The 18277-nt window shown below is 37.0% G+C and overlaps 1 protein-coding gene across 10 annotated transcripts in view; it reads left to right on the top strand.

The window, feature by feature from the left end:
* The window catches only part of CDK14 (cyclin dependent kinase 14), a 772185-nt gene that overhangs the window by 641010 nt on the left and 112898 nt on the right, over nt 1–18277 (top strand). For all 10 annotated transcript variants that reach the window (XM_074266573.1, XM_074266570.1, XM_074266566.1 and 7 more), the window contains one exon: nt 17647–17786. In XM_074266573.1, coding sequence (XP_074122674.1) covers nt 17647–17786 — 140 coding nt within the window. The remainder of the gene's footprint in view (nt 1–17646; nt 17787–18277) is intronic.

The following is an 18277-nucleotide window of genomic DNA, read 5'->3' as shown; positions in this document are numbered from 1 at the left end:
ATTATTTGCACAGGCTTTCACACCTATCTCCACATGGCCAAATCTCCTCCTTCTGGGTATGGCTCAGTACGGCTCAGTTACTGTCATTTACCATGAAACACTCCCAACCCTGAAAATGATCTGTTCCTGCCCAAAACATTTCTAGAGAAGTTGTCTAGATCTTTCCTTTGCACCCCATCACATTCTTCCAGTTGTGATTCCTATCTTTGTTGCATGTCATATTCTTTCTAATAGAAAGAGAGTCCCAGCTAAAGCTGGAGTAGCCAGCCATGTGCCCTCACCTCAACACACACACACACACACACACACACACACACACATACACACACACACACCCATACCCCTCTTCAGCTCTAGGAAATCCACAATCCATAGGAAGGTCTGGAAGGCCCAGCTAACACTGGCACAAACACAGTGATGAACTTTTAGAGGTTCCAATCAACTGGATGCAGAACCCTGGGGATCCCCAGTCTTTCCACGTTTCCTGTAACCGAAACCTCCTAAGTATGATGTCTCTCTAAATTAGAATGCGAATTCCTCTGAGACCAGAAATTGTCTTCTTTTTATTGCTTCATCCTCATGGTAAATGCTAAATTAAATAATTAATGCATTTTCATTAGCTTAATCATTCGTAAGTTCTCTGTGGGCAGACATTGTGTTGTTCCTCAACTTCCTATACCCTGCCCCTAAAATAGTGTTTTGCAAATAGTAGAAATAAAATTAATATTTATTGACTTTAAATTCAATGTAATAAATCTAAATCTTGATATCTATCTAAGACACGTTCCTTGCTAAAATGTTTCAATGGACAGGTCAGATTTTGTTAGCTAAGAGCTTAGAACCCAACCCTAGAAACTTCTGGGCTTGTTCCTTCTTAAGATTACCCCACCTATCCTCCCCACTTATATAGACCAGTTTCCTGATGGATCCAGGGCCTGCTTTCCCCCAGCATGCAGCACTCTAAATGCCAATTTTCTGACACTTGGATTTCAGTCAGAGATTCCATATATCTATCTTGGATTTCCAAGATGGTGTGTCATTTCTTCTGCTGAGAGTTGGCGGCTCCACAGTCTTAGCCTTGATCTGCCCTGTTTTCAGGCATTTTTTTTCTTTTTCTTACACCTATCAACCAAATGAGAGCATGTGTCAATGTGTACCATTCTGCCTCCTTATTTTCCAACCTCACCCGCTTACAACTCCAATTTATGCCTATTATGTTGTACTCATGTCATTTTGCCTTTGACTTTAATAGTGATTACTATGTAATCATCTGGGGATTTTTATTTTGTTTTAAAAGAAGATTTAACATTTTCCTGCATAGGATGAATACTGATGTCTTCAGCTCTCCACATCATATGGATAAATATATAGACAAAGACTTCGTGACATAAGCAAATTATTTTGGCTGATGCTGTTAACCTCTGACTTCCATGTGAAAGATATGAATGAAACCAGTAACTCATGCTATAATAATGATTTGGTCTTTTAGCAAGATACATGTGTAGCACCTTTATTTTGGTCACTGATTTCTGTTGGCTTTAAATTTTAAAGTCACAACTAGCATAGATCCACTTACTGCTTAAAGGAATAAGCAACTCTTGTACATAAGCCAGCTTTGGAATTAAAAAAAAAAATCCGGATGAGAAATGGCTTAGTTTTCTCATAAAATAATTCTAACCAGGGCTCAGATTAGAAGTTGGAAGCTGGTACTACTCTTAGGAATAAAGATAGTATGAAAGTCAAGACTTTAAGTCTCTTAAAGATGGCCATTGCATATTTAACATTTATCTTCTACATTACTCTGTCCTAGCAAACCATGTCTTTTACTAGTACAACTATGCTCTGAACAAACTTAGATCAATAAATACATATTACATCATTAAGCAAAAGTAAAGAGAGTTTCTGCCCTCAAAGAGCTTACATTCTACCGGGAATATAAATATAACATGTTAATTTATAAATAAAGATGCAGTGCATGCAAAACAAACACTAAGTGATTCAAGAGGGATGCTGAAATTAATAGCTAGGAGAATCAGGAAACTGAGTCTTGCAGGCTACTGAGAGTTACAAGTTACAGGTGGTGAAAATAAAAAAGAGCACTCCAGGTAAAGACCAAGGAAGGGATGTCTTGTATGGAACTAGCATGTAGTAATGTCTAATTTTCCAAAGGTAGTCTGGAACCAGGTTTTGAAAGACTTTAAATGACAAATAGAGAAGGATGTATGTTGTTCTAGGAGTAATAACAAGCCATCAGAACTTGTGGGAGAGTGATGTGGTCAGACACATGCTTTATGAAAGTCACATATCCATCATAGAGGATGGATTGAAAATGAGAAAGATACTATTGGGTGAGTTCTCCTTCTCAATGAGTTTTTGTAACACTTAACTACCAGACCAATCCTCCTCAAGCTCCTTGCAGAGCCATTATATGTGTCTTACTCCCTATGCATGAGTATTTCATAAGCTCTGTCCTTAGATCCTCTCCTCTTTTCTCTCTACATTCTGTCTTGATGGTGTTGTCCGTTCTCATGGATTCAGCTATCATCTTTTTGCAGATGACTTCCAAATTTATATAAGTTGTATCTTGAACTTTAGGCCTGCAATAGCAATAGCCCATTGCCTACTCTACATTCCAGCAAAAATAGTGAGAGATGAGGAATATAACTTTTTATGTGACTCTCAAAGTGTTTACATTATGCTGTGAGGAGGATTCATCACAAACACAAATAAGAAAATTATACAGATTTATTGGTGAGGAAGGAAAACACTATGAAGTAGAGAGAGCAAGATAGGCCTCTTGTCGTTGGTCACACATGTAATCTGAGCCTTGAATCCAGAGCCAAAAGGGAGGAGTAATTCCAAAGCTGAATAGACTGCCTTAGGGAGGAAAGGGATTATTTCTACCTAAAATTCTTTAAATGAGGCTTGAACTTGCTAGGCTTATCACAGAAGAGGAGAAGACAAGTTGGACAACAAAGTCATAGAGAAAGGAAAGTGAGTGTCCAGGAGGTTGGTCGATGATAGCACTATGACTGAGGAAAAAATGATTTCTTGTGTGGTATAAACTGATGGTGTCAAATCTCCATTTCCTGGCATCCTCAACTTTTATTAAGACCTTGCTTTCTACAAGAAACCTTTCTCAATTACCTTTTTTTTTTTTTTAATTTTTAACTAGCTTTTACCTTCTGTCAGTTATCTCCAGTTTATCATGTGGATATCTTGTGTTTTTACACACACACACACACACACACACACACACACACACACACACACATACACACATACACATAGTTTTCAATATGGTGATTTTTCCATTAGACTTTGTATCCCCAATGCTTAGGACATAGTAGGAACTTAATTTTTGCTTATTTACTGACTGACTTGTGGTCTTGAAGCAGCAGCAGTATCCAAGAATCTGCCTGTAGGCCCTAAAAGAAAACCAATTTTCAGTTAATTTGAAGAGCTGGAAGGAGTTATAGTGATACTGGAAATCCAAAGAATCTAGAGAAGTGTTGGATAGGAGAAGATGGGAAGTAGGTGGTGATAATTCATAGATATATAGAAATAGACAGGGGGAGTCCTGCAAAGGCAGAAATGTTTAATGAAGAATTTACAGCTCCCTTGACTCTGGTAGTATGAGGTTATACTTTCCCACAGATTTGGCCCCTTTTAGGGGCAGAAATTATCATTTCCTGATTTCTTACTTGAGAAGTGGGTAGAGACCTCTCAGATTTGACTTACTTCCTCTAAACTTCTATTTAATTGAGTATAACAAATGTAAGTGCCTACTATGTGGATTTTTTTTTTAACTGTGCCTTTGCTATTATTGATAGAGGGAACTCCCAATGAGTAAGTTCCATCTACTAATGTACTAATGCAGGTAGGCACTTGCTCTGCATTAATCTTTTAGAAACTTACCTGGGGCACTGAAAGATTTGGTGATGGTTGTGAATTTTATAGTCCATATGTGTCAAAGGTAGGACTTAAAACTCATTTCACCTAGACTCGGAGGATGGTCTGTTGGCTTTCCTTCCACCATACATTGCTTCTTCTCCAAGCTGTAGAGTATAAATGAGGGGGGAAAAGATACTATTGTTACCATCAGTGAGCATACTGACACTGATACTGATATTTCAAATAAGTATGCTACAGGAAGGAATAAGAGAAGAAGAAAGAGAAAAGGAAATAAGCATTTTTTAAAAGGGCCTACTGTGTGCCAAGCACCCTGCTAAGTGCCTTCACAAAGTATTTTCTCCTTTGATCCTCACTTTTCTGATCCTCTACCTGGAAGGTAGGTGCTATTATTACCCTCATTTCCAATAGAAATGGAGGCAGGCAGTGATTGACATGCCCAGCAGGACACAGCTGGTGTCTGAGGTCAGATATTCCTGATATTAGGTATGACACTCTTATATACTGTCCCACCTAGTTCCTCCTCCTCTCTTCTCCTCCTCCCCCCAAAAAGGCAAAGTAAGATGAAGAATATGAGAAAAAAAAAGATAATTTTCACTTGGGAAGGATAAGGACACTATCATGCTCTGCATCTCCTTTATGATGATCACCATCATGTATTAGCTTTGGGGAGACATCACATTGCATTATAAAGAGCACTGGATTGGGAGGTGGACTCAGATTCAAAGTCCAGTTATTTTACTTAAAATTTATGGGGCCTTAACTGAATCCCTGACCGATCTGTAAAATGAAAGAGTTTGACTGGACTGCAGAACTTGGGGAGTCTTTCTTCTCTGAACCTCTGTATCTTCCTTTGTAAAATGGGGAGTACTAAAGGTATAATACTGTGTAACTTCACAAGGTTATTTCAAGGCAATGACTACAGAAATGTGAATCATTGTTATTACTGTTGGTCCAATCCCCTCACACACCACCTAGTAACCCAAAAAACTCTAGCCTCAAAATTTCTTTTCAACTGTGGCCAAGAGTTCTCAGAAAACAGCAATCTTGGATGCTGATGACTTTAAAGGAAATAAAATAAAAACCCCTCTGTAACTGCATATGGTGCCAGAGGGATATACTTCAAGCCTCCTTGTGTCTCTGCCCTCTTGCACACCCCCTTTCCCCCTCTTTTTCTTTACCTTATGTGTTCTGTTTGTTTTTTATATCCCTCCCCCACCTTTTTTCTTGTGACTTTGGCTGATGTCCAGTCAGTGAGGAAATAAATATGGGAAGGAAGAAGGCTGGGGAATGTTGACGACCCTGGTGTATTTCTTCCTTTTATCATGCCCCAAGATTCAGCAAAGTTGATATAAATTCACCATGCCTTCTTTAAAGAGCATAACAGCTCGGCATTCTTCCTTTAAGAGTCAGACTGTAAAAGATGATTTTCTTTCTCTCCATTTGGTCTAAGCCTGTAAAAAGCATTAAGTGAAAAATCTGATCTATTTGTTAGGGCATTTACTGCATTACTAAGTTATATTTTCGATTCTTGGTGAAAGGTTTATTGAGAACATCAACCTTGGAGAGGTTTTGTCCGGGATTAAAGATATATTCCTCCCACCCCCTCCTTTCCTGTAGGAATAATAGTGCCCCCAAAGATGCCTTTCAGGAGCTATATTTAGTCCTGTTTACTTTCGAAGGACACACCGTTCTGTTTGCTGAGATGTAGAAGATAGCGTTCAGAAACCCTTCTTCTGATCCCGAGATGTGTGACCTTCTAGAGCGCTTCAAAGGAACAAAAGTGTCCTGATTGCCATGGAGTCAGAGCCTCCCATTAGCCAAGCTTAGCCTATGCACAGACACTTAAAAGCAATCCTCCTTGCCTACCTTGAAATATTCTGGTGAGACAGGTCGAGATCGCTTTTGCATCGCCCATGTGCCATTGTCTAAATAAGTGCAAATGACCCAGGCCAGCAGATATGATATGCACAAAACACTGGGCAGGATTGGGGATTGGGGGGTAGTGATGAATAATAGGGTTTTGTGGGGTTATTTTGGGCAGGGGTGAATAAAAATGAGATTTTAATCATAAAGGAAACTGTCTGTCCTGAGAGCATGAGAGTCACTATCTAGAAACAAATACCAATATAACCACTTTGCATTCAGAGGAAGTCTCCTTACCTTTGCACTGTAGGGAGAATGAAGCCTCAATAGTTAATCATGGCCAGTGAACTTGTTTTGCTTAAACATACTTCTTTAAATATATTCTCCCTTTAAATATACTCTTTCTTTAAATATACTCTCCCTTCTTAAGAGGGAGAGTTCTAGGATATGGTGGGAGAAGGGATAATTAGCAAATGAAAATGAAAGTGACATAAAACCCATTTTTATATATCACATTTGTATAAATATTGTTAATTAATAAGCATTTTTGTATATCATATAATTATATTGTATATCTATATTTAATGTATTAGTATATGAATATGTCTTTATATATATAAAGACACAGATATACAATTTAAAAACATACATTTTAAAAATCTAGTTTCTTTGACTTGTGAGTATTTGGAATCTGTCAATAGCAAGGATGACACAGGATTTGTCACAGTCTCTGACATTTAGTCTCATCATAGGCATCCAGAGATGCAAAGAAAAGCATTTTTATATTTCAGCCCTTCAATAGATGTATAATCTCATCAATGTGGGTACTCCCAGCTCTAATCTCTGTTCATCAGGGCTCTGTCAGCCTGTGAAATCTTAAGTTAATGAACTCTACTTTATCTTGCCTCTCTTCATTTCACAGTTTTTCCACCTTCTTGCATTAACAGAAACATGGTCATCCTCAGAAGAAGACTTTCACCACAGGTCACCCTTTAATGGATATTCTCATTCTCCCTGAAACACTGGGACAGAAGGGGGAGGAGATAAGTAAACTGGCTTCTTAGAGCCTCAAACCCTGCACTCAGTCTCCTGCCTCTTGGAATATTTGCCCTATTGCCTCTCTACTTGCAATGCATATCCTTTTTTATCTCTGTCCTATAGAACTGTTCTTTTACCTTCAAAACTGCCTTATAAATGAAGCCTTTTCAGATCTTGAAGAGAGCTAGAGAAATCATAGTAACATTCATCTAACATGTGGTTCTCACTGCTACATGGCAATCCTTCTATTGCTAAATAATTAACTGTTTATTATTCTCTCAACCATGACCAATACCTGTATTCTTTCTCTTCAAACTTCTATACTACCTTCTTCTCAATTTCTTCCCATCCCCATACTCTCCTATTTTACTGAAATAACAGAAGCCATCCCCAGTGACTCCACTTACTTAATCCTTACTCAGTACTTCAAAACCCTTCTTCATTCTCCAGTGTCTCCTCCATTGCTCCAGTCTCTGATAGCCTTTCCCCAAGCCAAATCTAGCCAATCCTGCTTTTACATTTTATCAAGACCTTTCTGGTCTGCTCAAGGAGTTTCTCCTTGATTGTTCACTGTCTCTTTCTCATTATAGATATTCTCTCTATCTACTGGTTTCTTCCTTACTGCTGGCACAAATGCCCAGGTCTCCTCATCCTTTAAAAAAAAAATCTTGACCATGCCTTCAAGCTATTACTGTATATCTTTTCTTTTTTTTTTTTTTTTTTCACAATCAAACTTCAACCTTCTTTCATCTTCTTAGTTGATTCTAGGAAATCTCAGGCCCAGTTCATTGTTCAAATTATTTCTTAGCCAACTTCTTAGTTAATTTTATAGAGTGCACATCTAACTACATGTCTTAATGTATTCACTAAGTCTGCCTGTCTTCATTGGAGTTCTGTCCTCATTCAGTAAACTGTATAATATTCTTGGGGTTCATATAAGTGGCATTTTGTCATCTCCAAATAGGAGCTTATGAATTAACTTTAACTCGCATTGAAGACACATATTTTTGTACTTGGGGATAAATCTCTTTGGAAGTCCATCATGGCATTTTATTAGACCTGTTCCCATTTTAGGTCCTCACTATCCCACCATGATCAGAGAAACTCTACCCTCCTCTCAGATTAGCATAATCCATATATTCAGAACTGTTCATTCTTATCAAAATAAGGGAAAGCCAGAAAATGTGTAATGTCTGGCTTTAGTCAGATGCTTTAAGAACTCTTTTAGTACCAGTAGTTAGTAGGAAAACCTCACAATGCCCAGCTCATTCCCAATTAAAGGAGGGAAGTTTTTCAGAGGTGGAGTTCTAGCAGAGTTTCATAATTTAGGTTGGTGTTTGGTTGTTGTCCTTTGTGTGAGAAGATGACCAAAGTAACATCACTGAACATCAATGTATACAGTCCAACCATGGCTGATCAGAGCAGTATGAGCTCAGAAGGCTCTACAATCAGGTTGTGCACAAGTAGTCCATCCATCTGAACACTGGGAGTGGAGACGTCTCTCCATTTTGCATCTCATGTTTCTTTTGAGCTACTGCAATTCTGCTTTGTTCAAACAACATAGCAACTTCTTTGATATGGGCACACCATACTGGGTGGTCCTGTGTATGTTCCCCATGTCTCTCAATTGATTTCAAAGTTTTCCAGAAAGATGTTGAGAATATACTTGTAGCCCTCCTGACCTCTGAGTATGTGCTCATCTTGTGTGAATTCTCCATAAAATAGTCTTCCAGGTAAATATATTTTCCTCATTCAGACAGAGTGGCAAGCCCACTGGAGTTGGGTTGTCTGCAAGTTTAAGTAGTTGGTATTTCAGCTTGAGAAGCTCTAACTGGATCAGTGTTCAGTACTGTATCATGTCCAGTGATCTTAATCTTCTTAAGACAGATCAAATAGAAATCATTTCATTTGAATGACACTGAGAGACTCTCCAGATTTCCAAGGCATACATCAATGATTAGTAGGTAAGCTAAGGCCTGTTTTCCCCCACATTTTCCTTTGAAACCTCTGAAATACTGAACTAGCTCTGACAATGTGCACATCCACCTCATCATCTGTCTACGTCCCTGGAAAGCACATTAACAAGGGAAATTAATTTATCGTCAGCCTCCAAAACTTCTCCATTAGCTATAACTGATTGTTCCACTTAAGGATGTTGGAGTGCCTCTGTTTTCTTATTGTTAATTGTTAAGAAAATTAGCACGAAGGACAGAGAATCAATGCAGACTTAGTTGCATCCCAGCCTCAAAGACTGCATTGAGTACACAAATTGTTTTAGGTCATTATTCATTAAAAAAGGAATTCTGTAATTATTTATCCTACCAGCTGAGGAATCTGTGTTCTCAGCCAAAGAAGAGCTCTGAGTGATTGGATACTCATATGACAGGGAAGAAAATGAAATGGACCTGAAGCTCTGAGTTCAAATTAACCTCAGATACTTTCTAGCTAGCTATGTGACCCTGGATAAGTTAACTTCTTAACTTCTGGCTACATTTTATCAATGTTCAAAAGGGAATAATAATAGTATCTATCTCATTAACTTCTGGCTACTTTTATCAATGTTCAAAAGGGAATAATAATAATAGTATCTATCTCAAGTTAACTTATTAACTTTTGGCTACTTTTTATCAATAGTAAAAAGGGAATAACAATAGTATCTATCTCAAAGGATTGCTGTGAGGATCAATATCAAGAAATGATATTTGTAAAGTGTTTAGCACAGTGCCTTACAAATAGTAGGCACTTACTAAATGCTCGTTCTTTTTCCTTCCTCCTGATTAAATAAGTAACCAAAGTCCTCCTTGCTTGACATTTCTGCTTTTATCTTGATTAGGGAACACCTGATGCCCCAGAACAGTGGTCTCTAAACTTTTTGTAATCCTACATCTCCATCAGTTAAAAATGGGGGGAAACATTCCCAATTTGCATATTTATAATTTGTATAATGTTTAGTTTTAAGTCAAATATGTATAGCGCTATTCTCGTAATTGAATTCATTTTTAACCTTGTATAAAAAATAGAAGTTTTAAAGGATGTGATAAAGAAATAATATTTGATATAAGAATCAGTAGAGTTCTTCTTTAGTTTACGAGTAAAAAAGTGACACAGTCTAACCTGAGTTTTAAGAAATTTGCCTCTGGAGCTCATGGACGATGAATTAGAAAGGGGAGAAACCTGAGGCAGAAACCATTAGGAGGCTATTGCTAGAGTCCTAGTGACAGGTAATGAAGGCCTAAGCTTGGCTAGGGATCACATGAATAGAGAGAAAGGGTCAGATGAGAGGGGTTTTGTAGAAGTAGAAGTTACAAGTGTGGCAGCTGATTGGATGGGTATGTGAGATATCAGAAAATGAAAGTCACTGATGACTCCCGAGTTCTGAACCTTGGTGGCCATCCAGGAAGTGTTCATCTCAATGGAAATAGAGAAATTTAGAAAAAGTGTGCATTTGGGAGGGAAAATAATAACAACGAAGCCTCCTAAACAGATCAGAATGCATTTGTTACTGCTTATCTTGTGACCCACTCATGCTGATCAGGGACCCAGATGGTTGTTGAGTTATAAGTAATCTGGTGGCCAACTCAAAAGGGGATACTTAGAAGCTTGTAAGAGCAGAGGAAAATGATAGGATGGAATATATTAAAGAATAAAGGAAGATGTGGATGAGGTGAACTCAAGGTTCCCTCTCCCCAGCCCAGTCCAGCAGAATAAGTGGAGTGTGACCCACCCTCTGACTGGTTGACTACACACCTTTGAGATCAAGTCAGTAGGGGCCAGAACCCCTCCCCCTCAAACATCCTGGCACCTCAAGGGCTTGGACCCTCCCAGTCCAAATGGACTAGTTACTGCTCTACAGTAAATAAGGGTTTGGGAGGTGGTATGTTTAGAGGGAAAGATAATCTGTTCCAATTTTGGATAAATAGATTTTAAGATGTCTACTAAACATCCAGTTAGAGATGCCTGGAAGGCAATTAGAGATGTGAGATTGGGGCAGGAGAGGTAGAATTAAGAATCTTCAATATAGAAATGATAATTAGATCCATAGGAGCTGGTGAGATCACCCAGTGAAGGAGAAAAGGAAGAGAGAAGAAGAGGGTCTAGGAGAGAGCCCTGACATTAGACAGCATGTTGAAAAGAAAGACTTCTTAATCTTTTTCCACTCATGACCCTTTTTTTTTTTTACCTAAGAAACTTTTACATAACCTTAGTTATATAGATATGTTAAATAGGTTTGCAAATCAGTTACTGATAATAGATCATAATTTTTCAACCCCCACATTCAGCTATGAGACCCCATGGGGGTCACAATCCACTGTTTAAGAAGCTGGGTTCTAGGAGGATGTATCAAAGGAGACAGAGGAGGAACAATTAGATAGATAGGAGAAGAACCAAGAGAGTGATGTACGGAAAACTTAGAAGGACAATGAAGAAGAATCAAAGACAAGAGGGTAATTAACAGTGTCAGACACTGTAAAGAGATCACGGAGAATGAGAAGAGAGAAAAGGCTGTTGGATATGGCAGCCAAGAAGTAGTCACTTTGGAGAGCAAGATTGTAAGGAATTAAGAAAAAAGAAGACAAAGTTAGAGGTCTTTAAATGCTAGGAGACGAATGGTACTGAGCTGTTAGAATCCAAATATAGTGTTCCTTCTATTATTTGTAAGAGAGCATATGATTATAGCGGTGCTGACAAATATCTTGCATTTCATGTCTATTTGCTGTTGTTACTCACATATATGTTCTTGGCTCTCACACCAACCTTCTACAGCTTCCCCCCCCCCCCTTCACTGCTTTTCACTTCATTGTGAAACCATCCATGATCCTTCTTCCTTTATGTTAATGGTAATTTAACTTGTACTTTAAACTGGTATTGATCATGGGCTCTTAGCCTCTGCATTGTGGTTTTGTTTCGGCTAAAATATTTGCAAAAAATAATGGTAATTACTGAGATGCAATGTGATTTTGAAAAAAATTGTGCTAAATTTTGATTGAGTTGATACCTGGTTCAAATCTCACCCTTAATGATTACTAAATATATAGCCCTGAGCAAGTTATTAAATTATTATTATTATTGTGCCACTGCACAATGGATAGAGCTCAGACCTAGAGTCAGAAAAACAAATCAAATTCAGCCTGAGACTTTTTAACTTACTAGTTGTGTGACCCTGAGCAATTATTTAACCTCCAGCTGCCTCATTTTTCTTTCTGTAAAAATGGTCATGATAAAAGAATTTGACCTCCTGTGGTTATGAGGATAGCATGAGGAAATATTTTAAAAGCACTTTGTAAACGTTAAAAAGTTGTATCAGTCAAGTTATTCATGGTAGAATAAATCATCCCAAACTTAATTTTCTTCATTTAAAAATAAAGATAATGATATCTACTGTACATATTTATTTCTCCAGCTTTATTGTGAACATTCAGGGAGCTAATGTACATAAAATGCTTTAAAAAGTATTTTAAGATTTATTTTTAAGTCATACACAAAATTAATGAATTCCAGCTGTTGTTATGCTATTATCATATTTTTACCTTTGTGAGAGTTAACATTTTCTTAAAATGATATTTTTTGTACATTTGGGTGGATGGGGAAAACAATTCCCTTTATTATTACTTCAGAGACTTGGTTAGTACCTTCCAGACCTTGCAGTATGTTGTCATGAGCACTGAGAATCCAAAGTCTTTTCCATGCTATGGTGAAACACTGGATTAAGACTTTTGCGGATATTTTTAACATTTAGGAAAAAAATGTAAAATTATAAACCAAAGTTGACTTCAGAGATTTGTTGTGAAGACAGTACACATTCTGAAATAGCTCTTATGACACTTTTTTTGTTATTGGGATCCATGCCATGAAACTTCACAGTAAAACTCTTTAATCTAGAGAGGTGCTTTAGTGCCAGAACTGTTAATCCCATTTAGCAAGTGAAGAAATTGAAATTTAAGAAATTAAGTAATTTGCCCAAGATCCTATATCTAGGACTCTGGTGGATTTTATTTTATTTAAGGCTGTTTTTTTTTTTTTTCCTCCTAAATAACCTGTTAGCATAGAATCCACTATGGATTTCTATTTTACAAAATTTCTTGATATAACTGTTATAAAGTAATAAAATATCAGTATTTGGGACATAAAGAAAAAATGGGAAGTGCTAGGCTTAAAGATCTCATGGAGAAAGTGACTCTTTAAGGTGAGTGTTGACAGGGACATGATCTCAGAGATAGAGGTAAGGAGGTAGTGTATTCCAATTATTGGAACTGATCTCTTAATCAGCAAACATTTTTCAAGTGTCTACAATGTATTAGGCATGTAATCTGGCCAGGGAGAAGGTACAGAAATGAGAATTGGAGCTGGCTCTGAGCAAGAGTAAGGCCATTTTAACTAGACCAAAAGTACAACAAAGAGATGTGTAATAATAATGGAAAAAGTTAATTGAGGCCTGATTGTAAAGAGCTTTAAATGCTAAAAAAGAAGCTTATATTTGATTCTAGAGAAAAAGAAGGAGAATGCCATGGTCATATCTATATTTGACAGAAATCACTATGGGGGAAGAATTGGGGTAGGGAACAATGAATCTGAGAAGAATAAAAAACTTATTGCAAAAGTGTGGTAAGAGATGATAGAGACTTGACCTGGATGGTGGACCCTATTCCATAGATCCCACTTGTCTAGATGGGAAAACGAACTCCCAAGGATAATGTGTCCAGGCCATTGTTTTGAATCTGACTTCTGACCCTAAACTTATCAAAGTATTAGTCTCTATATTAGGAATACCTTCCTAACTACACTAACAACAGGGAAAAAAAAAAAAAAGTCACAAATAGCCTCTTCCTAGAGATTTTCGAGTGAAAACTAGTGATTTCTGGATCAAGTATAAGCTGAAACAAATAGCGTCTAAGGTCCTTTTTCACTCTGAAATTTTGTGCATCTGTCAAGCCGGATGTTATCTGCTTTTTATGTTTTGTTTTGTTTCATATCTGCAATCAATTCCAAAATAAAACTTAATATTTTCATTTCCTCTGGCCAGTTTTTGTCAGCCGGCACTAGAGTGGTTTCAGCAAAATTAAAAATAAATGTTCTTTTGCACTGCTTCAGAGTATAGTTAGAGTATTTCCCCTGGGCCTGTGGGATGACCAAAATCCCTGCTTCTTTCCACTAGACCAGGGCAGAAGGAGGGAGCAAGGACAGGAAGAAGTTTGAATGAGAGAGAAGTTGTTGAACTCCTGGACCTGGTGGGACTAGTGGGAATTTTCTGAGCATTGTCCAATTGATGCATCATCTGCAGGCAGTGTCTTTTCCCACATTGAGCCTGTCATTCAGAGCACTTGCTAGGGACTAGGGAGACTTTGAGACAATTCAAACAATAGCCCCCACACAAAGGCAGCTTAGAAGGAAGAGATGATACACATAGAAAAACAATAATTCAGCAACAATGGGAGAGAACAAAGAACAGCTTTATTAAAATCATACTTTTTGAAAAAGATCATGGTGTAGTTGGGTGAGCCCTGAATGTAAAGCCTGAGGAGCTAAGTTCAAATCTGCTAAACTGGAATTTTGAAAAAGTTACTCATCTGTAAGATCAGGTAATTCTAGATCATCTCTTTTAGAACAGTTTCTTTTAAACTTTTTTTTTCCACATAATAGTAACTTTTCTCATTCATGTCATGGTCCACTGCAGCCTTTATTTTCGGGTAGTTTGATTTCAAGCAGGGGTATTCTTGAATTGGCCGAGTTGATGTTTAAATTTTCAGTGTGAACATTTATACTTTGAAAATCCACCAATACTATATATCAGAGCTTGATTTATTGTTTTGCTAATTTTCTAGATTTAAGAAAGCAAAAAGGAAATGTTAATAAAGCAAATTTAACTTAAAACTATGTTATGCCTATATTTCCTTTCCAGAAAGCCACTTGTTAAACATTCACAAGACATCTAATTTTAAGTGTTCTCAGGTGAAGAATGTTCTATAGTATTATTTTGTACTAAGTTGTTAATTTTGAAAGGTTTATGAGAAGCATTCTTATTGTCTAATTTTCTTATGAAAAATATAGCTTGAATAGAAGATTATACCAAAAAACAAACTTCATTTTGAAGATTTTCCTTTTTTGGACACACACACACACACACACATATATTTATGACCAACCGTTGTGTGTATATACACATACCATACATACAGAGCTTTTCTTAATTTTAAGTAACAATGTCTAATTATTAATGTAAATTGAGTTCTTTTCATTTCACTTCATGTGCCAAGTTCCAGAGTTCAGAAGTTCATTGAACATACTTAAATCTTTTCTTGTTTTGGTTTTTGTTGTCGAATTCCCCCCCCCCCAAAAGCCGACACCAAACTCCAGTGATCCCAACCATGTTCTGCTTGACCAAATACTGACCTGTCTTTGCCATATGAAGAAACTTAAGCCAAATTCTTTTACTTCAAATTATTTTCCAGCTAGTTCACTCCATAAGAGTCAGCAAACTTTGAAGTGTAATGGGTGAAAAAAAATTGCCTTTGATGTGTAGACAAAGAAGAGCAGTTCATTTAGGAAAGGAGATATACTTGTTCACTTTGCTAAATGGGTTTGCTACTCCGAAATCATTCTAGGACTGTTCATAAAATTATTCTTGTTTAATCCAGCAATTGTACCAGTGATAGTCTCTTGGTCTTGAATTGTTTTATATACCTTTTGATGAAATTATGAGTCTTCCCTCTCTTACTCTAAATCTGTTATTCATTGACTGATCAACATCAGGACAAGATTGTCCTAGCCTGATGGCTTAGTGGATAGGGCACTGGGACTGGAGTCAGGGAGACCTTGTTTTAAATTTTACCTCATATCTTACTAGCTCTATGACCCTGAACAAGATACTTAACTTCTACTTGCTGGAAACGGAGATGGCAAACCACTCTATCATTTTTGCTCAGAAATTCTTATTGACAGTATGGCCCATTGAGTTACAAAGAATTGGACATGACTAATCAATTGAATGACACAATTGTCCTAGTAGCTGGACAGGAACAAATTATTATCTCTTAGAAACAAGCCTACCTTGTATGGAATTTCAACCCCTGTTTAATTTTTAATTTTTTTTTATTTTAATACCCATTTATTTCTGAATCATGTTGGGAGAGAAACATTGAACAAAACGAAAAAACTATGGAAGGGGGGAAAAACAGGGGAAAAAAAGTGAATATGGATATGTTGATTTACATTCAATTTCCATAGTTCTTTTTCTGGATGAAGGTGGCATTTATTGTCCAAAGTCTTTTGGTATTGCTTTGGATCATTGAGTTTCTGAGATCCTATTTAATTTTAACATGGAATGAATTATGGAGAGAATTACGGACAGCAAGACCTAAATTCAAATTTTGTCTCAGACAACTTACTATTGTATGACCCTAGAAAAATCACATAACCTCTGACTGTCTCACTTTCCTCACTATAAAATGGAGATCAAAATAGCACTTAACTCATGTTGTGAGAATGAAATAAGATAATGTTAGTAAAGTGCTTAGCACAGGTGCTTATCACATGAAGGATAATTAATAAATTCATGTTCCTTTCCTTCTACTTAAAATACCTTTGTCTTTTCCATTCAAGACATACTGAACATAAAAGTATCAGAAAGAAATTGATGAGTGTTAGGAGACTTTACTGGCATCCTTAACTCAAAGCTTAATGGGAAGTATGAATTTAGAGTAATTAATAACTATACAATAACAGTTAAGGTATACTTTCAGAATTGCAAAATTGATCACAAATGAACAAAGTATCGTAACAAAATACAGATCTCTCAGGCATTATAGAAATACTAATATTTCTTCATCAATAAAGAAGAACGTTTATAGATAATCTAAGAATACATGAAAAATAAGTTAAAAACTAAGAGAAACATTTCTGCAACCAACTGATATCACTTAACAGACCAGAAGGAAAAGTTCAATAGCCAAATGTATGCTAAACTTATCAAGTGTAACCTATTGTGAGATGGATGAGAAATATGTCTCTTGTTACACTGTCTCTACATCAAACTCACCAAGAGTTTGGTAGATTCACCAAGTTCATTCTGCCATTGCCTCCTTGAATTACTCACTATGTGGGGCTCTTCTGTTGAAAACAACAAATAAATGAGCTAAAGCATTAAGAAGGAAAATCTTGGTGTCAACTGAATAGTTTTGAATAATTGGATGAGGTGAAATGGAAATCTGGAAAAGCAAAGACTGGAATATACTATTGCTGGGTTCCATGATCTTAAAACACTCTCTTCTATCATATACAGAAGTTTCAAGAATCACATTCTACAGCTTCATATAGTGTAAGGAATCCCCTTGTGTTAATGTTCTACTCGGGCAAATTATCTTGTGTTCAATCAAGGGAAATTTGAATTTCTAGGAAAAATTCAATAGCCAGAGATTTGTTTTCGTGGAAAGATATGCACACGTGTATTAGAATATTTGGCTTCTAAGGCTGGATCCTTTTAGTTAAAAACAAAATAGTTCATGTTTCCAGCCACTCAACGGGTAGTTGTTAGAATGGTTTACCTCTGGATCTTAGGATTTCTATCCCAAATATGTGTGTGTGTGTGTGTGTGTGTGTGTGTGTGTGTGTGTGTGTGTGTAATTTCTCCAGTTAAAGATCTATTTTGATCTGTAGGAATATCTTTACGAAAAAAAGACAGTTCTGTTGATGCTGGTTTTCAGCAGGTTCTCTTTTAAGCCCCCTTTGTTGAATGAAAATATGGGGAAGCTTGGGGAAAAAAAGAAAGGAGGGAGCCTCTTATAAAATTCAGCTGCTTTCATTGCCTTGTCTTACCCCTTACTGTTTGCATTTCAGGCTCAGCTATGTTAACCATGCAGAGGATCTGGCCTCCAAACTACTCCAGTGTTTCCCAAAGAACAGATTGTCTGCCCCAGCAGCCCTGAACCATGAGTATTTCAGTGATCTGCCCCCCCGGCTATGGGAGCTAACCGATAGTGAGTATGACCCTCAGACTCCAAGTTCTATGAAAGCAATAAAATCAGCGTGCATGTTCACACACACGTACATGTACACACACACGCCACTCTCACACATACGGGTCTGGACATGCACATAGATATGCGAGTGTTTACTGGAATCCTGCCATTCAAAGTGCAGAGTTTGCTTGACACAGGAAGAAAATGGATTCCTTTTTCACTATCTCCACTCTGCAGTGTGTAGCGAGATATCTTTGTATTTGATTATGTGTGCATCCAAAAGAATTATCTGAGTAGTCATTCAAAAAGCAAAAGAAAAATGCAATTTACATATTTAGTGCTTTCCACATACAGTACTTTGTAACTGGCTACAGTACATAGAATTTTTTTTTTTTTTAAGATTCATTTCTATTTGATTCTCAGATATTATCTTTGTTAGAACAATAACCTTAAAACAGACCGGCTGAGGAGCACAGAACTGACAACTGTTTAATTTACTGAGCAAAAAA

This window comes from Sminthopsis crassicaudata, chromosome 5 (assembly GCF_048593235.1).
Source record: "Sminthopsis crassicaudata isolate SCR6 chromosome 5, ASM4859323v1, whole genome shotgun sequence".
NCBI classification, from domain to species: Eukaryota; Metazoa; Chordata; class Mammalia; order Dasyuromorphia; family Dasyuridae; genus Sminthopsis; species Sminthopsis crassicaudata.
Note: the sequence above shows the minus strand (reverse complement) of the source record. Positions and strands in the feature narration are given on the sequence as shown.